Here is a 24,543-nt window from a genome sequence, read left to right on the forward strand (position 1 = left end):
AGGAGAGCACCGCAGCACAGATGGTGAAGTGAAAGAGATCTCCACTCCACCACAGTTACGCTGTTGTTGTTTCTTGGAAGTCCTGAAATAGACTGGGTCATTTTGCTCCTATGTATGTAATCCTCCCATGATATTATCAGCTACTGCTGCCTGCCTGCCCTGTGGTCATTCATCCTATGATATGTCAATGACATTGTGACACTGCAGTAGGAGGAGTACATAGAGGCCAAAAAAATACGTATCGATTCCATCCATCCATTTTTAATTTTACGTTGACTAGTTCAAGCAGTTGTAGACTTGTAGGATCTGACTTTACTTTTATTCCTGCAATCTGTAGGTCTTTGCCACTCTTTCCTCTCCTATCGCATCTCCCCTCCCCTTCTCTCATTTCCATTTCCCTTTTCCTCCCCCCCTCTCTCAAAGCAAATTAGGATCAATAAGGAGAGGTCAAAAGTCAGTCGCTCTCTCGCTCTCTCTCTCTCTAGCTCTCTCTAGTTCTCTTTAGCTCTCTCTAGTTCTCTTTAGCTCTCTCTAGTTCTCTTTAGCTCTCGCTCGCTCTCTTTAGCTCTCGCTCGCTCTCTTTAGCTCTCGCTCGCTCTCTTTAGCTCTCGCTCGCTCTCTTTAGCTCTCGCTCTCTTTAGCTCTCGCTCTCTTTAGCTCTCGCTCTCTCTAGCTCTCGCTCGCTCTCTTTAGTTCTCTCTAGCTCTCTTTAGCTCTCTTTAGCTCTAGCTCCCTCTCTTTAGCTCTCGCTCGCTCTCTCTAGCTCTCTTTAGCTCTCGCTTGCTCTAGCTCTCGCTCTCTCTAGCTCTCCTTAGCTCTCGCTCTCTTTAGCTCTCACTCTCTAGCTCTCACTCTCTAGCTCTAGCTCTCTCTAGCTCTCTTTAGCTCCCTCCAGCTCTCTTTAGCTCTCTCCCACTCGCTCTCTCTCAATTTTCAATTTAAGGGCTTTATTGGCATGGGAAACATATGTTTACATTGCCAAATCAAGTGAAATAGCTAATAAACAAAAGTGAAACAAACAATAAAAAAATTCAAAATACAGTGAACATTACACTCACAAAAGTTCCAAAAGAATAAAGACACTTCAGATGTCATATTATGTGCAAATAGTTAAAGTACAAAAGTGAAAATAAATAAACATAAATATGGGTTGCATTTACAATGGTGTTTGTTCTTCACTTTTCTTCTGTCAACAGGTCACAAATCTTGCTGCTGTGATGTCACATTGTGGTATTTCACCCAATAGATATGGGAGTTGATCGAAATTCAGTTTGTTTCCAAATTCTTTGTGGGTCTGTGTAATCTGAGGGAAATATGTGTCTCTATGGTCATACATATTCTCTCTCTCTCTCTCTCTCTCTCTCTCTCTCTCTCTCTCTCTCTCTCTCTCACAGACCTCATGGGAGACAGTTGGGAAGAAGAAACCCCTAGCGAAGGACGGCTCGACGGAGGGCAAGGAGAACCGGGAGAAGAGAGGAGGAGAGCGAGAGGGCAGCAGGGGCCGCGGGGGGAGCAATCGGAGAGGCAGGGGGGCCAGCAACCGCAGCCGCCAGGTTGAGAGAGGTTAGGGGGCCACGGAATCAAATTCTATGCATATGTTAATGAACAAGGCACTATAACACTAGGCTTAATTGATCACCTAAGAGCCAGGAAGAATGAGAAGTCAGTGAGCTGTTGAGGATTTGAGTTACTCAACCATGGTGTGGTTAGTACATTTACAGTTAGTGTGTTTATTCTCATTGGCGGTACTTTGGATTAGAGAACACTACATAGAGCACTTACTAAGAATGAATAGCCAGCCAATTTGTCATTAAGCAATTAGTTCGTCATCAATGCACTATTCTGCAGAATTGCTTACTAGGCAGCACATAGCTTTGTACTGACCGTAATCACTAAATCATCTCTCTGTTGGTCTCTCCCCACTTCTCTCTCCTTCTCTATCGCTATCCCTCTCTCTCTGTCTCCCTCTTTGTCCCTCCCCACCTCGCTTTCTTGCTCCTTCGCTCTCTCTGTCTCCCTGTGCAGTGCGGCCAGAGGAAAATGATGTGGAGGCGGTCCCTGGCCCTTTGGACAGAGTGTCAGAGCGAGGTCGCAGGGGGGGAAGAGGGGGTAGAGGTGAGTGTCAATTAGTGGCACTTTCTCATATGTTCCAGTCAACACTCCCAGGTAACTTAAGTGCTCTCTTAACTTCACACAATTTTTCTGGTGCCATGCTTACTATGTGTTGACCTTGTGCGGGTCTGTGTGGTTCAGTCGGATCTGGAGGCAGAGGAAGGGGCAGGGCACCAGCGGGAAGCAGGTTCTCAGCCCAGGGAATGGGGTGAGTTCTGTAATACACACAAACTCGTACACACACAACTGTCCTTTTCTGGTTCCTCGTACACTAGTTCTTCTTAAACCTAAACCTCACCTACCCTCATTCTCTCTCTCTCTCTCTCTCTCTCTCCCCTCAGGACCTTTAACCCAGCAGACTACACCCCAGAACAGGGGACAGGGACCACACAAGGTGACGCTTGGGAGTCAGGGGCCAACAACAGCAACAGCACAGACGGGACAGGTGAGGCTTCACACAGAGAAGGATCATGAAACTCTCTGGCTTCTTCAAAAAGTAGTGGTGTTCTTCGTTTTGCTCCAAGACCCCCACAAGTCTGAAGTCGGTACTGCCGACTTCTGTCTATAGCATCCGAACAGTTTTGGCTACACACTAATATGACCCCTCTACGGAAAGATGAGACTCTCAGGAACACTTACATGTCAGTTGTTTTTCTCTAGGATGCTCACAAGACTCATCTGAAGGTAGCCCAGTACCAGTTTAAAAAATGAATGGAAGTATACAGAGTATACAAAACATTAAGAACACCGGCACTTTCCATGACATAGACTGACCAGGTGAATCCAGGTGAAAGCTATGATCCCTTATTGATGTCACTTGTTAAATCCACTTCGATCCGTGTAGATGAAGGGGATGATACAAGTTAAAGGAGGATTTTTAAGCCTTGACAATTGAGACTTGGATTGTGTATGTGTGCCATTATGGGTATGAATGGGCAAGGCAAAAGATTTAAGCGCCTTTGAATGGGGTATGGTAGTAGGTCCTAGGCGCTCCAGTTTGTGTCAAGAACTGCAATGCTGCTGGGTTTTTCACGCTCAACAGTTTCCCGTGTGTATCAAGAATGGTCCACCACCCAAAGGACATCCAGCCAACTTGACACAACTGTGGGAAGCATTGGAGTCAACATGGGCCAGCATCCCTGTGGAACGCTTTCGACATCTTGTAGAGGCCATGCCCCGACGAATTGAGGCTGTTCTGAGGGCAAAGGGGTCGGGGTGCAACTCAATATTAGGAAGGTGTTCCTAATGTTTGGTATACTCAGTGTATATGGAAGTACACTACAAATGACACCCCTTCAAATGACTGGATTCGGCTATTTCAGCCATACCCGTTGCTGACAGGTGTATAAAATCAAGCACACCGCCATCTCCATAGACAAACAGTGGAAGTAGAATGGCCTTACTGAAGAGCTCAGTGACTTTCAACGTGGGACTGTCATAGGATGCCACCTTTCCAACAAGTCAGTTCATCAAATTTCTGCCCTGCCAGAGCTGCCCCGATCAACTGTAATTGCTGTTATTGTGAAGTGGAAACGTCTAGGAGCAACAATGGCTCAGCCTCGAAGTGGTAGGCTACACAAGCTCACAGAACGGGACCCCAGAGTGCTGAAGCGCCTAAAAAGCATCTGTCCTCGGTTGCAACACTCACTACCGAGTTCCAAACTGCCTCTGGAAGCAATGTCAGCAAAATAACTGTTCTTCGGGAGCATCATGAAATGGGTTTCCATGGCCAAGCAGCCACACATAAGCCTAAGGTCACCATGCGCAATGCCAAGCGTCGGCTGGAGTGGTCTAAAGCTTGCGGCCATTGGACTCTAAAGCAGTGGAAACGCGTTCTCTGGAGTGATGAATCGCACTTCACCGTCTGGCAGTCCGACGGACGAATCTGGATTTGGCGGATGCCAGGAGAACGCTGCCTGCCCCAATGCATAGTGCCAACTGTAAAGTTTTGTGGAGGAGGAATAATGGTGTGGGGCTGTTTTTCATGGTTCGGGCTAGGCCTCTTAGTTCCAGTGAAGGGAAAACTTAACGCTACAGCATACAGTGACATTCTAGGCGATTCTGTGCTTCCAACTTTGTGGAAACATTTTGGGGAAGGCACATTCCTGTTTCAGCATGGCAATGCCCCTGTGCACAAAGCGAGGTCCATACAGAAATGGTTTGTCGAGATCGGTGTGGAAGAACTTGACTGGCCTGCACAGAGCCCTGACCTCAACCTCATTGAACACCTTTGGGATGAATTGTAATGCTGACTGTGAGCCAGGCCTAATCGCCCAACATCAGTGCCTGACCTCACTAATGCTCTTGTGGCTGAATGGAGTCCCCGCAGAAATGTTTCAACATGTAGTGGAAAGCCTTCCCATAAGAGTGGAGGCTGTTATAGCAGCAAAGAGGGGACCAACTCGATATTAATGTCCATGATTTTGGAATGAGATGTTTGACGAGCAGTTGTCCACATACTTTTGGCCATGTAGTTTAGTGCACCAAAAAAAGTGTTAAATATGGGTAATAAAAAAATAAAAAAAAGTCATTCTTATCTCTCAGATATAGGACAGACACTTCAAAACAAACTTCCTTTTGATAATTGTTTTTGACTATCTGTTTTGCCATGTATTAATCTGTTATTTAATGTGTTTCATTTGGCTAATAGCAGTAAGGCCAAATTCAATGGTTAATTATTTATTTTTATACCTAAAGAGGTCCTACAATTATAAATCCTTGAAATGACCATCTTAAAACAATTCCAGATGTTAGCTTAGTAGGAGGAAACAATCTCAATTGCATTTCCTTGATTCGTCGCATCCTCTCATCTCTTTCTCAAAACCCATTAAATGAGAAGGTCAGAGGTCCCTCTAGGGCTGTGGTGGTCACAAAATGTTGTCAACCGGTGATTGTCAAGCAACTGACAGTCTCACGGTAATTGACCGTTAATCAACATAAACACATTTAGCATCTCCTGGCTTCCACACACAGCCTACAAGCCACTGATGCAGACCTTTGGAACGTCTACATTTTAAAAAGTCTAATAGATCCATATAATATAGCCTAAACCTTCACAATAAATCCATGATTTATTTTAGACAGGTCTAAAGAAGCATGATATGAAGAAAGTGTAGTCTGTTTCAGAAGAACAGAATAGCATTATCTGAGTTGTCCTTATGTTGAATAGAAAGGATATTTTCTCCAAATGATTTGAGGGAGTGCGCACATGCGGCTATTCTGTATTGAGTCGCTAACAAATAAGTATTCCTATATGCTTAATTTAGAGTTACATGAATAACTTTAGTTATTTTACAAACGTTGTCCTATATGTTTAGATTTTTAATACATTGTAAAGCCACTCTAATGAGGATTTGAAAAAAGTTGATTGAAAGGCATGAGTTCTGCTTTGGTTTTTGTGCAGGCTGTACACACTACATCACTCACAATTTGACAAGCACTTGATAATGCCTAGAATTTCACGGCGGCATCCCCTTTGTGTGGCCGTAATGCACCCTAAAACAATCCATGCCTTTTGCGGCCAGTGGCTGTTGTCCCCTTCTCCCTGAGTGCTACGCGCTCCGAATCACCTCTCACTCACATGGCTCTCCATCACATGATCGGGTCTTTCTCACAGGATACAAGTGAAGACAGACACATCGGGGACGCAACTGCGCACATCCTTGTCCAATTCCGAGGTGCATATTGAAGATGTTGGAAGAACTGTCCACATTTACTTTTCGTCAGTCAACAAGATGAGTAGGCCTAACGAACAGCAAAAGCACTAGCCTATGTCAATCTACTATCCCCAATAGTACAAATGTTGACCTATTCTAATCTGTGTGAGAAATAAATATTCCAAACATAGTCTGGGACAGTTGTGGGATGCGATAGATCCCAAATTAATACAACCACTAGCATCAACCAAAACATTTTTTACTCAATGTGGCTTACCCAACAGAGTAAGTGCTAGAGGCGTCACTACAGATCCGGGTTCTATCCCGGGTTAGGGAAGGGTTTGGGGGATTTCCTTGTCCCATCATGCTCTAGCGACTCCTTGTGGCGGCTGGGCACATGCACTCTGACTTCGGTTGCCAGCTGTACAGTCGTGGCCAAAAGTTTTGAGAATGACACAAATATTAATTTTCACAAAGTCTGCAGCCTCAGTTTGTATGATGGCAATTTGCATATACTCCAGAATGTTATGAAGAGTGATCAGATGAATTACAATAAATTGCAAAGTCCCTCTTTGCCATGCAAATGAACTAAATCCTCCAAAAAACATTTCCACTGCATTTCAGCCCTGCCACAAAAGGACCAGCTGACATCATGTCAGTGATTTATCTCGTTAACACAGGTGTGAGTGTTGACGAGGACAAGGCTGGAGATCACTCTGTCATGCTGATTGAGTTCGAATAACAGACTGGAAGCTTCAAAAGGAGGGTGGTGCTTGGAATCATTGTTCTTCCTCTGTCAACTATGGTTACCTGCAAGGAAACACGTGCCATCATCATTACTTTGCACAAAAAGAGCTTCACAGGCAAGGATATTGCTGCCAGTAAGATTGCACCTAAATCAACCATTTATCGGATCATCAAGAACTTCAAGGAGAGCGGTTCAATTGTTGTGAAGAAGGCTTCAGGGCGCCCAAGAAAGTCCAGCAAGCGCCAGGACCGTCTCCTAAAGTTGATTCAGCTGCGGGATCGGGGCACCACCTGTACAGAGCTTGCTCAGGCATGGCAGCAGGCAGGTGTGAGTGCATCTGCATGCAGAGTGAGGCGAAGACTTTTGGAGGATGGCCTGGTGTCAAGAAGGGCAGCAAAGAAGCCATTTCTCTCCAGGAAAAACATCAGGGACAGACTGATATTCTGCAAAAGTTACAGGGATTGGACTGCTGAGGACTGGGGTAAAGTCATTTTCTCTGATGAATCCCTGTTCCGATTGTTTGGGGCATCCGGAAAAAAGCTTGTCTGGAGAAGACAAGGTGAGCGCTACCATCAGTCCTGTGTCATGCCAACAGTAAAGCATCCTGAGACCATTCATGTGTGGGGTTGCTTCTCAGCCAAGGGAGTGGGCTCACTCACAATTTTGCCTAAGAACACAGCCATGAATAAAGACTGGTACCAACACATCCTCCGAGAGCAACTTCTCCCAACCATCCAGGAACAGTTTGGTGATGAACAATGCCTTTTCCAGCATGATGGAGCACCTTGCCATAAGGCAAAAGTGATAACTAAGTGGCTCAGGGAACAAAACATCGATATTTTGGGTCCATGGCCAGGAAACTCCCCAGACCTTAATCCCATTGAGAACTTGTGGTCAATCCTCAAGAGGCGGGTGGACAAACAAAAACCCACAAATTCTGACAAACTCCAAGCATTGATTATGCAAGAATGGGCTGCCATCAGTCAGGATGTGGCCCAGAAGTTAATTGACAGCATGCCAGGACGGATTGCAGAGGTCTTGAAAAAGATGGGTCAACACTGCAAATATTGACTCTTTGCATCAACTTCATGTAATTGTCAATAAGCCTTTGACACTTATGAAATCCTTGTAATTATACTTCAGTATTCCATAGTAACATCTGACAAAAATATCTAAAGACACTGAAGCAGCAAACTTTGTGGAAATTGATATTTGTGTCATTCTCAAAACTTTTGGCCACTACTGTACTGTGTTTCCTCCGACACATTGGTGTGGCTGGTTTCCGGGTTAAGCGAGCCGTGTGTCAAAAAGCAGTGCGACCTTCGCCTCTCCCGAGTCCGTACGGGAGTTGCAGCGACGGGACAAGACTGTAACTACCAATTTGGATATCATGAAATTTTGGGGAAAAAGGGGGTAAAAAATCATAAGAAAACATTGCAAATGGAGGACACTTTTCCCGTGGTTCATTTTCATGCCAGTCAGGTAGGCTATTCTCCTGTTGTAAATATAAGCAATGTGCTTAATATTAGGAAAAATGCACTTTTGAGGAGACGCAAGGAGTGGAGGAAACAAGGACCGAGGAAGCAAGCATTTGACGGCTAATTATCAGACTGACATGCAGACCAACGCTTAGTGTTTACTGATTATATTAATTTCATTATTGATTATTATTAATATTGTCAATGATTTTCTTGACAAAACGCATTGTATTATATTATTGTATTATGTTATTATATCAACCGAAATGTAGAAGCTGTTTGTTTAGCATGGCTATAAATGATAGAGAAGTTGACTAAATGCATAAACAGTCCTTGCTTCTAGGCAAGACAAAGAAACTTGCGGTGCCCATCTTTCAACTGACATTTTGAATCACATATAGATGTTTTATTGTTGTATTTCTAATGGGACCCTGTAGCCTGTTGCTAGGGAAATGTCCCTAGCAATGCCGCTGAATTACAGTCCATATTCACAAACGCCTCTCCAAGAAGCCCCTGTGTTGTTTCCATTCATCGCTGAGCTCTGACCACTCTCTGGTGTGCTCCCTGCAGTGGCCTGGAGGAGTACTCTGGAGGACTGGGCTGCTGAGGACTGGAGCGAAGAGATGAGTGTGAGTCTGGGTAATGGGGACTGGGGAGTAGTAGTGGTCAGGGGGTGGAAGGAGCTAGCTAGCTAGCTAACAACCTGGTAACATTATCAGTATATCCAAACATTTGAAGGCACAGGGTGGACGGAAAAGGGATAGCTTCTTCAGGAGATCAATGATCATAGCAATTAATGAATGACAGTTCATGCATGTTGTCGTCACAAATGTTCTTAAAGAGACGGTGTATAATTTTCAATGTAATGCATCTCAATAGGAAAATAGTTATTTTACATAAGGTAGAAACCAAATATTCCACAAATGACTTTTTCATTTAAATTACATTTGAGCTTTTTATAATAAACAAATGTATTTACAGGGTTACATATTCGTTTTTAGGGAACAACGTGCTTCAGAAGTAGCTGGAATTCATAAGGCTGCATCTCAATCGATTTAACAAAAATGTATTTTCTGGTGCTCCTGAATTCTATGTTCTCTTTACCTTTTAAAGTGGGGAGCACCAGTGCTACCAATTTAATGTTTGAAATTGGAGTCCTGCAAAACAGTGTACTAGTTCATACAGTGTGATTTCAAAAGGTTTAGTAAAACTATAGTTAGCCTTATGTCTCACAACTTGGTCTATTACATTTGTCAATAACTCTCTGTCTCCCCTTAGCTCTCTGAGACCAAAGTGTTCACCGCCTCAAGTGCACCTGCACCTCAGAACCACATCACACCTGGGCAAAGGTAACTCCCAGCTCACCATCCGCACGACTAGCTAGGGTACCCACCCGTCACATGTCAACACTGCTTTTGAGGCCTCCCGAGTTGCGCAGTGGTCTAAGGCACTGCATTGCAGTGCTAGCAGTGCCGCGAGAGATGCTGGTTCGAGTCCAGGCTCTGTCGCCCCCGGCTGCGACCGAGAGACCCACAGGGCGGTGCAAAATTGGCCCAGCGTCGTCCGGATTAGGGGAGGGTTTGGCCGGCAGGGATGTTCTTGTCCCATCACACACTAGCGACTCCTGTGGTGGGCCGGGCGCAGTGCACGCTGACACGGTCGCCAGGTGTACGGTGTTTCTTCCAACGCATTGGTGCGGCTGGCTTCCGGGTTAAACGGGCGTTGTGTCAAGAAGCAGTGCGGCTTGACTGGGTTGTGTTTCGGAAGACGCACTGCTCTCGACCTTCGCCTCTCCCGAGTCTGCACAGGAGTTGCAGTAATGGGACAAGACTGTAACTACCAATTGGATACCACGAAATTGGGGAGAAAAAGGGGTACATTTATTTTTTTTTTTTTTTAAGATGTCAAAATTTGTATAAAAACACTGCTTTTGGTGTTGTGTAGATATGGGGAAAATACCAGCCCAGGGGTACACAAAATAACAGCTTGACCTCTTTGCCAGTTTTATTCCATGAAGTGATATGTTTGGCCCAGCTGCTTTGGTAGGCACATTTGGATGTGCATAGTAAGTAGGAAGGATGTTTGCATCCTTCCCTTGAGACATGGTCCCGTTATGACTGTGTTAATTTTAATCAGACTTTCTCCATAGTGGGTATGTGTGCAATAGAAATAGTATCATGTGTTGTAATAATTATATGTGTCTCCTGTAGTCTGGACCTGCCCTCTCTGCTGCAGAAGCCAGTGGGAGAAGGAAGAGGAGGAGGAGGGGATGCCCCCTCTACGCAGAGCCTGGTTTTCACCAACTCCCACCATCACCCCCCCCGCAACGGGTCGGCCATTGGCACGGGCAGCACCAGCTATGCACACGCCGCCCTGGTGAGCCGTACTCGTGCCCTTTAAAACTTTTTAGATACATACACCATATGGCCAAAAGTATGTAGACACCTGCTCGTCGAACATCTCATTCCAAAACCATGCGCATTAATATGGAGTTGTCCCCCATTTTGCTGCTATAACAGCCTCCTCTCTTCTGGGAAGGCTTTCCACTAGATGTTGGAACATTGCTGCAGGGACTTGCTTCCACTCAGCTAAAAGAGCAGTAGTTAGGTCAGGCACTGATGTTGGGTGATTGGGCCTGGCTCGCAGTCAGCGTTCCAATTCATCCCAAAGGTTTTTGGCTGTAACCTAACAAAATTTTGAAAAAGTCACGTGGTATTTCCCTTACTTGGTTGCCATATTTTGCTTGTATTAACATAGGGCCCCATTCACTCAACTCTCTCCTTCTGTCTGCCAGTCGTCAGTGCTAGGGGCAGGTTTCGGGGACCTGGGCCAGTCTAAGAGGAGTCAGTCCAGTCCGGGGGCCCAGATCTTGGAGCAGCTGAAGGGCCCGGGCCTGGGTCCTCTCCCATCCTCCCAGGCAGCCCCCCCTCCCAGCACTCAGGGGGCCAGCAACACCTCTCTGGGGAGTAGACTCCCAGGGCTAGGAGGAGCCCCCACTGTTCTCCCACCGCCTTCCACTTCAAGCTGGGATATCAAGGCCCCAGAGCCCAGCGCCACATCCTCTTCACACACCTCCCACTTCAGCCGTGAGAAACATAGATTTACGAAAATAATATATCATTTCAAATACCTGGCATATGTCTTTTTTTGTTAAATGGTCATGTGTCTGTATGTGGTGGTTGTGTCCGTATGCCTGACTGATCTGTATTTGTGTGTTCGCCCTCCAGGGGACTTTAAGCTGCAGCCTGAGCCATCCCTGGTGCTGAGCCAGCTGGCCCAGAGACACGGAGCCCCCTCCCTGCCCATTGCTCGCCAGCCCAGCCCCCCGCCAGCCCAATCCCCCTCCCCCATCCAGGGACCCCCCCTGGCCCCCATCGGTGCCAAGCCTGCCCCCAGCGCCGGACCGGACCCTCAAGGCAGCAACTCGCTGCAGCAGCACCGCGTTCCGCAGCTAAAGGCCCAGAAACGAAGGATACCTCCCACCTCTAAGGTAAAAGGAACCGTAGACAAGTATTTCCTCGATTCCCTGTGTGAGGTCAAGGAGTCAAGGACAGGAGGAATCAAGGAAAGAATTGGGCTTCACCCAGTGTGTAGGACAGGAATGGTCAACTTTGGCTATCAAGGTTCTTGTTTTAGGCCAGTACAAACACACCTGATTGATCTAATCAAGGTCTTGATGCTTAATTGGTAAATTCCCAGCGTTGAAGAGCACTGCTCTAAATGAAGAAGCTAATGGTGTTTGAGGGGATTGGCGATCAAGATTAGCAAATCTGTGCAGATCTTGACACAATCCTTTTCTCTCAAATGCAAGGATTGTGAATAATGAAGATGCTGTTTCCCGTCAATGAGTCCCCTCTGAGTAAGAGCTTTCCCCTCCACTCCAGATCCCCTCGTCGGCGGTGGAAATGCCTGGCTCTGCCGACGTCCCCGGTCTTAACGTTCAGTTCGGAGCACTGGACTTTGGCTCGGAGGCGGCCCTGCCGGACTTTGGTCCCGTGGAGACGTGTGTCACCGGGGGCTCCAGGGAGTCCACCCCGGCCCCACAGAGCCAGACCAGCCTCTATTCCAATCCCCTCAGGTGGGTCACAATCTCCACCGCGGGTGTATTCAGTGAGGTGAAAGTTACAGACAGGAAAAGTAACGAGTTTACATGATTCCACATTTTGCCTCAGACAGTCCGATCTTTTCAGCACAGTTTCTTTGTTATTCTACGTTATATTCTATGTTGATGTGTATATTATTTTGCACTCCTTAACAGACCCCAGGGGTGGTCAACAGATTGATGACCATGCTAGCTCACCCTAGAAGTCCTTGCGAATTCTTCTTATTATACATTTTAAAGTGTCTCGACATAGTTTAACTAAAACCTCCTTCTCGGTTTGTCTCCAGTGAATCTATGAGCACCCCTCTTTCCGTCCCTCTCCCTCTCTCATCCTCTGAGCCCGTCTACCACTCCCCGTCGGTGCCCATGTCCAGCCTGGCCCCCTCTATGGGTACAGTCAGCTCCTCCACTCCATCCTCCTCCATCTCCTCCTCGGTGCCCTCTTCCTCTTCAACGTCTCCCTTTGTCTCAGTGGGGAGCGGTTATGACTGTGGGCCTGTGGCCCCTCACTCACACCTGGCCTTCTCCCAGAGCAAAGAGGCACCCGGGCCAATCATGGTGAGTCTAAGTTGGGCTAATGTAAGCCTTAACGAACACACTGCAGGCCAACAGGGTGGTATTCATTAGGCACCAAATTGAAGAAAACGTCCAGGAACCGGGATAAACTACCTAAACTTGTCCTATAAGAATCGCTTGTTTTTGTGTTCTGTTGCTGAAGGTTTTGGCTATGGTGTGCCCTAATGAACAAGACTCAGACCTCTCCCACAGTCTCAATGTCCTGGGTTGTGCAATAATAAGACACATTATTTGTTGTGTATGAAATATGAATGATAAATGCATTTCGCAATGTTGGGATAATAAAGATAAGTTGACATGGGTGAAGATTCCAATGTTAACTTTGCCGTTTGCTCGTGTCAACAGAACGGTCTGAACGGTGTGAGGACGTCTGCTATGGACCGTAAGTTACACATTTCATTCATTCATTCATTCATTCATTCATTCTGTGCTGCTCTTTTTGTCAGGATTTGTGTTTTTTAATTGATTGTTTCCCTCTTTCTCTCCCCAGCTTTGTCAGCCTCCTCTACGCCAAAGCCGGAGTCTCCCTCTCTGAGCATCAGTACCAGCAGTGCCCCTGCCTCCTCTGCCCTCATGCCCTCCTCCATACCCCCCCACAGCACAGCACTCCCCAGTCTGCCACACGACATGCCCTCTGCCAGCCTGGCACCACTCAGCAGGTAACACGCACTTGCCTTTACGTCTTAGAATGTGTGCTTGCATTGACGTGAGTTAGAGACAATTTATACATACAGAATTCCAAGTTTTGCCATTATAGGCTAGAAATGCAGTTACTTTCTTCGGTCAATTTATATTAATATGCTTGATTGTAAATATATCTAAATCAAGAGCAGAAGGCAAATGGGGATATTAAGGACATTCATGAATGTATCTTTCCCGCTCTTCTTCTCTCTTTCTCTCTCTACATTGTAGCCATGGCAGCAGTAGTCATTCCTCTCTCACTGTGAGTACTGTTCAACACAGACGCGCGCACACGCACGCTTCTTTTAAGAGATTACCATGCCGAGTACAACCTCCTCTGTAACTAACTCTCTCGGTTTCTCTCTCTTTCTCTCACTCTACCTCTATCTGTGTAGTATACCAGTGTAGACAGTAGTGTGAGCTCTCTGGCACCCTCGTCTGGCTCCTACTCCTCTGCCCCAGCCCAGGCCCCAGCCCAGGCCCCGGCCCAGGCCCCAGCCCAGGCCCCAGCCCAGTCACTCCACCAGGTCAACAGCGGCATGGCTCACATCATGGGCACCATGAGCCACATGAACAGCATGGTCAGTAGCATGGGTGGCAGCGGGCATCACGCCAGCCAAGCACTGGGGCTCAGTGCCAACGGGACTACGGCCCAATCGAACCTCTCCTCGGCCCCCAGGACCGCACCGCTGCTCTCCTCCTCAACTGGTACGCGCAAACATACATGCATGAATATACGCGCGCATGCAAAATGTATACACACACTCGTACAGTCACGTTCACCGACATATTAAAACACAAACGTAAAGACTATAAGTGAAACTGTAATTCTGTCTAGATAGCAGTGTGTGAGTGTTTTGTTCTTGTGTTTTTCAGGTAAAGCTCCTCCTAACCTGTCTCAGGGGGTTCCCCCACTACTGCCCAACCAGTACATCATGGGCCCAGGAGGCCTGCTGCCTGCCTACCCGGTAACTATTGTGTGTGTCACTGTCTCTCCTGGCCTAGTGGTTAGAGCGTTGGGCCAGTAACTGAAAGGTTGCTGGACCGAATCCCTGAGGTGACAAGGTAACAATCTGTCATTCTGCCCCTGAGCAAGACAGTTATCCCACTGTTCCACGGGTGCCGAAGACATGGATGTCGATTATGGCAGCCCCGCGCACCTCTCTGATTCAGAGGGGTTGGGTTAAATGTGGAAGACACATTTCAGTTGAATGCATTCAGTTGTACAACTGACTAGGGTATCCCGCTTTTCCTTTCCCTGCTTTCAAAGTAAAGAAACATATTTTGTTATTTGGGTGTATGATCCATTCAAGTGACTGTATTTGCCATGTGTTCCACAGCAGATCTACGGCTATGAGGACCTCCACATGCTACAGTCCAGACTGCCTATGGTGAGTCTCAATGATTTATATATGCACTGATGACTGACAGGGGGCGCTGTTTTGAAGCCACCATGCCTCCATCTTGGCACTTCCCCACATATTGTTTTTGTGAGAAATCTATGAAAAAGCACAGGAATTTCATATTAATATGAAAAGTGTATACTAAAATATAAAAAATATTGTATGTCATGTCTCAAAATCGATATCTATCTCACCTCTATATTGTTTTATGTCCTCCGGATTCGAGAAGAAAGATGAGTTCAACAGTGAGCCTGTCAGTTGGCCTTAATTCTCGCACAGCATCCAGCCTAGCTGGCGCAATGCTATTTTCCTGATTTTTGACCACTTTTTTTGTCTGATTTAGTCACCCAATTTTGGCCCTCCTACAAGGGTAAAACAAAATAAACATTACTTTTGAACGGATTATGATAGAGACATGAGATTTGGACCATTGGTTTTCTTAGAGGATTATCTACACATCATTTTACCAATTGGTCAAAAGATACGTTTTTGGTTGGACACCCTACTCTACTAGTCTGGGTACCAGTCTTTTTTAGCTAACAGACTGGCCTTTCGGCAATCTCAACGTTCAATATACGGGGGGGGGATTTACGGCGCAGTTTCTGATTGGTAGTTGGAAGCATTTCTATTTTCCATGACAACGTTATGGAACATGTGGTGCGTGCAAATTTGGCGCAATATAGAATTAGAATTTTAAGAACAACAATTAACAATACCGTTATAACGGGCTGTGGTCATTGCCTTGTGAGAAGGAGGTGTCAATGCAAAATCATGTTGTTCAAAGTGGCTAGAAAGGACTCTGTACTGAGAGAGAGCGAGAAATAATGATACAGAATACTGTATTAGCCCATAAGATTCAATCGAGCGACGTTAGCTTCGGTTGCATCCTATTAACGAGGAAAGAAATGCAAAACTGGCACTTGTCGTCATTCCTTGTACTTGCTGATCGGGACTTGCTTACATTTTTACAATTGTGTTATGCTCACTTCAGTTATGTTATTTTTCTCTCCTCTAATTAAGAGATGGAATCCAGACAGGCTACTTTAGGAAACTTTCTGAATGGACATTAGTTTTTCCAAACTTCCCCCTGGTAATTCAGATTTTTTTTTTTCTTCATTCAATTGAGTCGACGATAGAAGCTTGGTGGTTTTTATTCTAGGCCTGAAAATATTTCAACATCATGTCTGGACGATAAAAGGCTACACTGATCACTCGTGCTTGGCTGCCAAATGTCTAGGTGTCCCCATAGGCCTAATATTTCAATTGAGGAAATGTGATCATAATCATTATTTTAGCGATCCACGTTTAGACGTCACTCCTAATGATAAGGCTACCCATCCTGCTGATGTGAGCTGCCGGACAGTGCACATGCGCTTGAAAATGCGTTTATGGATGAGAACGCGAGCTTGCTATTTCCAAAAAGTAGCTCCAGTCCCTGCTTTGCGATCTGTTACCTACGTCAACAGCCAGGGTCTCAAATAGGCCTAGGACACTACACTTTTTTTTTATTGCACATTTAATTAAACTGACACATTTAGTGATGTTCGTCTTCAATTCATTGGCACATCAGACAGATCTTGTTTTTGTCTCTGGATGAATTGCACAGATGCTGATCGCTTTGATTCAGTGTAGTAGGCAGGGCCTAATATATATATTTAGGCTAGCATACGAATAATAGTATAATAGCCCAGCCTAATTCACCTATAACTTACAGATCTCGGTCTCACTGTTCCGTTGTTGCACAATTCAAACGCTGGCATCTCCACTGGCCTCTCTCTCTTCCTTCCTCTCTCTATTCCTCTTATAGCTCCTGAACAGGTAGCCTATCACAATGCGTGTCCCAGAAGTAGAAATATATACTGAACAAAAATATAAACGCAACATGTAAAGTGTTGATCCCATGAGCTGAAATAAACGATCCCAGAGACTTTCAAAATGCACAAAAAGCTAATTTCTCTCAAATGTTGGTGCACAAATGTGTTTACATCCCTGTTAGTGAGCATTTCTCCTTTGCCAAGATAATCCATCCACCTGACAGGTGTGGCATATCAAGAATCTGATTAATAAGCATGATCATTACACAGGTGCACCTCGTGCTGGGGATAATAAAAGACCACTCTAAAATGTGCAGTTTTGTCACACAACACAATGCCACAGATGTCTCAAGTTTTGAGGGAGCGTGCAATTGGCATGCTGACAACAGAAATGTCCATCAGAGCTGTTGCCAGAGAATTGAATGTTCATTCCTTCACCATAAGCTGCCTCCAATGTCGTTTTAGAGAATTTGGCAGTACATCCAACCAGCCTCACAACCGCAGACTATGTGTACCCACACCAGCCCAGAACCTCCACATCCGGCTTCTTCACCTGCGGGATCGTCTGTGGAGGGGTACTGAGGAGTATTTCTGTCTGAGAGATTGCCAAGAGTGTTCAAAGCTGTCATCAAAGCAAAGGGTGGCTACTTTGAAGAATCTCAAATCTAAAATAGATTTTGATTTGTTTAACACTTTTTTGGTTACTACATGATTCCATATGTGTTATTTCATTAGTTTTGATATCTTCACTATTATTCTACAATGTAGAAAATAGTAAAAATAAAGAAAAACCCTTGAATGAGTAGGTGTGTCCAAACATTTGACTGGTACTGTATAGATTTGAGGGGAAAAAAGCACCTTATTCTTGCTTGCTGGATATAAAATAGGCTACAGTGTTCACACAGTGAACTGGTGGGGAAGTTTGAATGGCGAGAGCTTCTCTGGTGTGTTTTGATCACTTTGACTGGTTGTAAAAATGCAATAAAGGGGAATCCGAATCCTCTGTTTTTCCCGCGCCAATGTTTGTTTACAATGAAATGTATTAGGTTAGAATGCCCAATGTTAGAATGTTTCCAATCACATCTATGAAATAAGTTAGAATGTTTTCCTTTCAGTCTAATTTGCATAAACATTGTGATTGGATGATAGCTGTGAGGGTTATCGAATCAGAATCAAATCCTCTGATCTCCTCAAGTTCATTAATGATAAATGTTCATATTTAAAGATTACCGGAAGGCCAGTCTCTTTGGCAAAGAGACAGGAGTGGCAAGCAGTGGAACATAATAGCTGAACAGAGACTGCAACCAGGCTACTACTCTACTGCCATTCATTCCAATTAGACAGGTTTGGATTTCTATGTTTCTGATCCGGTCTCTCTCTGTGTAAAGCCCTCTTTGCAGGATTACTACGGAATCACATTCCCTGGTCCCGCAGCACTCTCTGGCAGAGATGGGAGCCTCGCCAATAACCCCTACTCAGGTAAGCAACTCTAGCTCACACACAGTCAAACCCTTTTTGTCAACTGTTTTGAAACTTTGGAACTGGGTCCTGGAATTATAAACTAGTTTGACAATAGTTCCATGACTATGGAGCTGAGGGGGAGAAAAAAGGGAAGATCGTTCATGTTTAGTCTGCTAAAATAGTAACCGGTACGATCACACACCCCTGGGGGACATCTTTACCATGTCTCACGCTTTCGGTAATCTTCCCTCCTCTCCCTTCCTCCGCAGGTGAAGTCACAAAGTTTGGCAGGGGTGACTCCACGTCCCCTGCGCCTAGCAGCTTGTCGGCCCAACAGCAGCCCCAACAGGGCCAGAGCCAAGGGCAGAACCAGGCCCAGCCACAACCCCCCCAGCCCCAGCCTCAAGGCCAACCCCAGGGCCACCACAACAGCCAGCAGCAGCAGGCCTTCCTCCCGCCAGGCTACAGCTACACAGGCCTGCCCTACTACCCCGGGATGCCTGGCGCTGCCTTCCAGTACGGCCACACCATGTTCATGCCCCAGGGACAGGGGCCAGCCAAGCAGCACGGTGTGGGTCTGGGAAACCCCTCAGCCAGCCCCTTCCAGCAGCAGCAGCCCAGCGGCTACGGCCAGCACACCTTCAGCTCAGGTTGGTTACCGTGAGAGAGGGAGACACACACACCAACAATCTAGTTGACCACTGTGGAAAAGAGAGTTGATGTCAGTATGTTGTTGTTTTGGTCTCAGGGTATGAGGACCTGACACAGGGCCAAGCAGGAGTAGACTATAGCAAGGGCTATAGCAACTCCTCCCAGAGCCAGGCCAAATCTGCTGCTACAGGCCCCGGTAAAGGTACATCACCCTCCCATTAAATCCCGGTCATCTGACCCCATATCGTTACCATGCTTGAACGGTTCTGTTATTAAAAATGAGAACTTGCCTGGTGAAATAAATAAATAATATTGCCATTTCAATGACATCTGATGATACATTATTTCATATCAGTATTGGGTAAAAGTCATAAGCTGTCCTGATTTTAAGAGGCTTTAAGTCATGCTGTTGACTGTGAAACGAATGTTTGTTCACCTATTTAAATATTTTATCGTATGCTAGGCGGCATCTCTGTGACGTCAGGCAACTCCGGGGTCCCAGAAATCAGTGGAAGTGTTTACAACAAGACCCAGGTGAGATGTTTATAATGTTTGTGTTTCAGATTTTTATTTATACTGAACCAAATTATAAACGCAACAGTTTCTAGGATTTTACTGAGTTACAGTTCATATAAGGAAATCAGTCAATTGAAATAAATTAATTAGGCACTAATCTATGGATTTTACGACTGGGAATACAGATATGCATCTGTTGGTCACAGATACCTTTAAAAAAAAAAGTATGGATCGGAAAACCACTCAGTATCTGGTGTGACCACCATTTGCCTCATGGAGCGCGACACGTCTCCTTTACATAGAGTTGATTGTGGCCTGTGGAATGTTGTCCCACTCCTATTCAATGGCTGTGCGAAATTGCTGGATATTAGCGGGAACGGAAACACGCTGTCGTACACATCGATCTAGAGCATCCCAAACATACACAATGGCTGACATGTCTGGTGAGTATACAGGCCATGGTAGAAATGGGGCATTTTCAGCTTCCAGGAATTGTGTACAGATCCTTGCGACATGGGGCTGTGCATTATCATGCTGAAAAATGAGGTGATGGCGGCGGATGAATGACGCAACAATGGGCCTCGGGATCTCATCACGGTATCTCTGTGCATTCAAATTGCTATTGATAAAATGCAATTGTGTTCGTTGTCCATAGCTTATGCCCGCCCATACCGTAACCTCACCGCCACCATGAAGCACTCTGTTCACAACGTTGACATCATCAAACCGCTCACCTACACGTTGACACATGGTCTGCGGTTGTGAGGCCGGTTGGACAGACAGACAATTTCTCTAAAACATTGTTTGAGGCGGCTTATGGTAGAGAAATTAACATTCAATTCTCCGGCAACAGCTCTGGTGGACATTCCTGCAGTCAGCATGCCAATTACATTGTTTGTGTGACAAAACGGCACATTTTAGAGTGGCCTTTTATTGTCCCCAGCACAAGGTGCACCTGTGTAATGATCATGCTGTTTAATCAGCCTCTTGATGTGCCACACCTGTCAGGTGGATGGATTATCTTGGCAAAGTAAAAAAATATATAAACTAATTTGTGCATAATTTGAGCGCATTTTCTGCATGTGGAACATTTCTGGGATCTTTTATTTCAGCTCATGAAACATGGGACCAACACTTTACATGTTGCGTTTATATTTTTTTCATTGTACATCATTACGATACCCATTAGTCCATCAGGGCTTATCTCCCTGGGATCATACACGAACACAATACTCTCATCAATTATGATTTCAATTCTAGTCCTTTGCCAGAGTTTAACGGTGTTATGGTATTTTTTTCTCCATGGGCATTTTTTTTTTACAGATAAACGTAATCACTGACCTTGACTTTGCTCTCCAATGGTCTGTTTCCAGTCCTTTGATAAGCAGGGTTTCCATGCGGGGACTCCCCCTCCCTTCAACCTGCCTTCGGCTATGGGGGGTCCTGGAGGGGCCCCGGGTGGCTACGCTCCCGCCCCCTTCCTCCACATCCTGCAGCCTGCCCACCAGCAACCCCACTCCCAGATGCTGCACCATCATCTGGCCCAGGACGGACAGGTAACACATTCACCCATAGTCTACAACCTTGTGTTAACATGCCACACGACGACACTGGTTAGATCAGTGGTGGGCAATCCTACCCTGTGCTTGTAGGCTTTTGTTCCAGCCAAGCAGTAACACCTGATTCTACTCAAGTCTTCAATTAAGACTGATTTGGTGAAACAGTTTTATTTCAACAAAAGCCTGTACCCACACTAGCCATCACTTTGCCTACCTCTGGTTTACATGTCTATATCAGTGTGGTACTTGTGCTGGTCATATCCAGTCTGTGACACTGTCCTCTATCTCTGTATGCAGGGAGGTCCTAGCCAGCGAGGCCAGTCTAGCAGCATGCAGCAGAAGAGCCAGGTCAACAAGTCCAGCTACGGCAGCTCCCCATACTGGGGCAACTGACAGGACTGTGTGTGTACACACTGCATCATGCCCACCTATCTTGACTTATCAGACCAGAGGGGGGGGACAAAGTATTTTACAGCACCAGGCTAAAACACACACTACCACCCCCCCACCCCGCTCAATATTCCCCTTTAAAAATGTATGGCTGTTGTATGTAAAATATATTTATGTATGTATTTATACAGTATATATGTATTAGTAGGACATGAAATTTGGTTAAGATTTTTTTCGAAGGATGATAGGAATCAAATATCATGGAGAAGTAATTATGAAGTTGATGGTGAATATACAGTACATAACCAGAACAAGCATCATGTGGCGTGGATGATTTTTGTATGCATACATGAACCTGATGTACATTACTGCTAAGCATAATTTTTCACACATCTCCCCCATCTGTGAACTCTTTTCTATTGAGGGTAATTTATAGCTTGTTTTTACCCCTCCATTTGTGATTTCCACCTTTTTATACAGCGAGCTCAAAGTATTGGGATAGCGTCAATTTGTCTCGTTTTGGCTCTTTACTTCAGATTTGAAATGAGGTTAAAGTGCACACTGTCAGCTTTAATCGGAGGGTATTTTCATCCATATCAGGTGAACCTTTTACATAGTCTCCCCCATTAAAGTATTTGGTTCCATATTCCTAGCACACAATGCTTGTGACAAGTACTGTAATTTAAATGGTTCACTCAATATGGATGAAAACAATATAAAGCTGTCATTGTATTGTCCCAATAATTTGAGCTCACTGCAATTGGTTTAATCCTTCATTGTCCAACAAATTAAAGTTCTTAATTATTCCCCCCCCTAGAACCAAAATAAATGTTGCCTGTTTTATAGAAAACCTTCCATACTGTAATACATTTCAGAGTGGAGTGTCTGGTGAAAAGCATCTTGATCCATTTGTGGAAGAAAACGTGCATAATTGATTTTGCCCACTAGATAGCTGAACCATTGCATCAAGACTAGAGGTCGAGCGATACATTTTATAATGGCCGATTTCAAGTTTTCATAACAATCGGTAATCGGTATTTTTGGCCACCGATTTGCCGTTTTTTTTTTTTTTACCTTTATTTAACTAGGCAAGTCAGTTAAGAACACATTCTTATTTTCAATGACGGCCTAGGAACGGTGGGTTAACTGCCTTGTTCAGGGGCAGAACGACAGATTTTTACCTTGTCAGCTTGGGGATGCAACCGTACGTTAACTAGCCCAACGCTCTAACCACCTGCTTTACGTTGCCAAGGTAAGTTGCTAGCTAGCATTAAACTTATCTTATAAAAAAAACTATCAATCATAAACACTAGTTAACTACACATGGTTGATGATATTACTAGTTTATCTAGCCTGTCCTGCTTTGCATATAATCGATGTGGTGCGCATTCGCGAAAAAGGACCGTCTTTGCTCCAACGTGTACCTAACCATAAACATTTACATTTACATTTTAGTCATTTAGCAGACGCTCTTATCCAGAGCGACTTACAGTAGTGAATGCATACATTTCATACAATTTCATACATTTTTTTTGCTGGCCCCCCGTGGGAATCGAACCCACAACCCTGGCGTTGCAAACACCATGCTCTACCAACTGAGCTACAGGGAAGGCTAAACATCAATGTCTTTCTTACAATCAATACACAAGTATATATTTTTAAACCTGCATATTTAGTTAATATTGCCTGCTAACATGAATTTCTTTTAACTAGGGAAAATGTGTCACTTCTCTTGCAAACAGAGTCAGGGTATATGCAGCAGTTTGGGCCGCCTGGCTTGTTGCGAACTGTGAAGACTTTCATCCTAACAAAGACAGCAGACTTTGCCAAACGGGAATGATTTAACAAAAGCACAATCGTTGCACGACTGTACCTAACCATAAACATCAATGCCTTTCTTAAAATCAATACACAGAAGTATATATTTTTAAACCTGCATATTTAGCTAAAAGAAATCCAGGTTAGCAGGCAATATTAACCAGGTGAAATTGTGTCAGTTCTCTTGCGTTCGTTGCATGCAGAATCAGGGTATACAGAATCTGGCTCGTTGCGAACTAATTTGCCAGAACTATGAAATAACATTGTAGGTTGTGCGATGTAACAGGAATATTTAGATTTATGGATGCCACCCGTTAGATAAAATACGGAACTGTTCCGTATGTCACTGAAAGAATGTTTGAGATAGTTTCTGGATTCGACCATATTAATGACCTAAGGTTTATTATACACTGCTCAAAAAAATAAAGGGAACACTTAAACAACACAATGTAACTCCAAGTCAATCACACTTCTGTGAAATCAAACTGTCCACTTAGGAAGCAACACTGATTGACAAATGTCACATGCTGTTGTGCAAATGGAATAGACAACAGGTGGAAATTATAGGCACTTAGCAAGACACCCCCAATAAAGGAGTGGTTCTGCAGGTGGGGACCACAGACGACTTCTCAGTTCCTATGCTTCCTGGCTGATGTTTTGGTCACTTTTGAATGCTGGCGGTGCTTTCACTCTAGTGGTAGCATGAGACGGAGTCTACAACCCACACAAGTGGCTCAGGTAGTGCAGCTCATCCAGGATGGCACATCAATGCAAGCTGTGGCAAGAAGGTTTGCTGTGTCTGTCAGCGTAGTGTCCAGAGCATGGAGGCGCTACCAGGAGACAGGCCAGTACATCAGGAGACGTGGAGGAGGCCATAGGAGGGCAACAACCAGGCAGCAGGACCGCTACCTCTGCCTTTGTGCAAGGAGGAACAGGAGAAGCACTGCCAGAGCCCTGCAAAATGACCTCCAGCAGGCCACAAATGTGCATGTGTCTGCTCAAACAGTCAAAAACAGACTCCATGAGGGTGGTATGAGGGCCTAACGTCCACAGGTGGGGGTTGTGCTTACAGCCCAACACCGTGCAAGACGTTTGGCATTTGCCAGAGAACACCAAGATTGGCAAATTCGCCACTGGCACCCTGTGCTCTTCGCAGATGAAAGCAGGTTCACACTGAGCACGTGACAGATGTGACAGAGTCTGGAGACGCCGTGGAGAATGTTCTGCTACCTGTAACATCCTCCAGCATGACCGGTTTGGCGGTGGGTCAGTCATGGTGTGGCCGCACAGCCCTCCATGTGCTCGCCAGAGGTAGCCTGACTGCCATTAGGTACTGAGATGAGATCCTCAGACCCCTTGTGAGACCTTATGCTGGTGCGGTTGGCCCTGGGTTCCTCCTAATGCAAGACAATGCTAGACCTCATGTGGCTGGAGTGTGTCAGCAGTTCCTGCAAGAGGAAGGCATTGATGCTATGGACTGGCCCGCCCGTTCCCCAGACCGGAATCCAATTGAGCACATCTGGGACATCATGTCTCGCTCCATCCACCAATGCCACGTTGCACCACAGACTGTCCAGG

General features: G+C 45.4%; 1 protein-coding gene across 2 annotated transcripts in view; it reads left to right on the plus strand.

Annotated features, from left to right (window-relative positions):
• LOC106565184 (ubiquitin-associated protein 2-like) overlaps window positions 1–21,997 on the plus strand; it is a 39,063-nt gene extending 17,066 nt beyond the window's left edge. Inside the window, exons 5-27 of one of the 2 annotated variants that reach the window (XM_014132027.3) lie at window positions 1,395–1,563; window positions 2,026–2,166; window positions 2,254–2,320; window positions 2,454–2,557; window positions 8,565–8,623; window positions 9,273–9,343; window positions 10,205–10,370; window positions 10,789–11,080; window positions 11,222–11,484; window positions 11,879–12,072; window positions 12,384–12,654; window positions 13,018–13,054; window positions 13,163–13,331; window positions 13,585–13,615; window positions 13,749–14,061; window positions 14,230–14,321; window positions 14,694–14,744; window positions 17,959–18,049; window positions 18,301–18,681; window positions 18,780–18,884; window positions 19,146–19,216; window positions 20,572–20,754; window positions 21,055–21,997. In XM_014132027.3, the coding sequence (XP_013987502.2) occupies window positions 1,395–1,563; window positions 2,026–2,166; window positions 2,254–2,320; window positions 2,454–2,557; window positions 8,565–8,623; window positions 9,273–9,343; window positions 10,205–10,370; window positions 10,789–11,080; window positions 11,222–11,484; window positions 11,879–12,072; window positions 12,384–12,654; window positions 13,018–13,054; window positions 13,163–13,331; window positions 13,585–13,615; window positions 13,749–14,061; window positions 14,230–14,321; window positions 14,694–14,744; window positions 17,959–18,049; window positions 18,301–18,681; window positions 18,780–18,884; window positions 19,146–19,216; window positions 20,572–20,754; window positions 21,055–21,150 (3,417 nt within the window). In that variant the 3' untranslated portion in view covers window positions 21,151–21,997. The remainder of the gene's footprint in view (window positions 1–1,394; window positions 1,564–2,025; window positions 2,167–2,253; window positions 2,321–2,453; window positions 2,558–8,564; window positions 8,624–9,272; window positions 9,344–10,204; window positions 10,371–10,788; window positions 11,081–11,221; window positions 11,485–11,878; window positions 12,073–12,383; window positions 12,655–13,017; window positions 13,055–13,162; window positions 13,332–13,584; window positions 13,616–13,748; window positions 14,062–14,229; window positions 14,322–14,693; window positions 14,745–17,958; window positions 18,050–18,300; window positions 18,682–18,779; window positions 18,885–19,145; window positions 19,217–20,571; window positions 20,755–21,054) is intronic. The other variant, XM_014132028.3, reaches the window with a different exon arrangement.
• The last annotated feature ends 2,546 nt before the right edge of the window (window positions 21,998–24,543 follow it).

This window comes from Salmo salar, chromosome 12 (genome assembly GCF_965601325.2).
Source record: "Salmo salar chromosome 12, fSalSal1, whole genome shotgun sequence".
Classification (NCBI taxonomy): domain Eukaryota; kingdom Metazoa; phylum Chordata; class Actinopteri; order Salmoniformes; family Salmonidae; genus Salmo; species Salmo salar.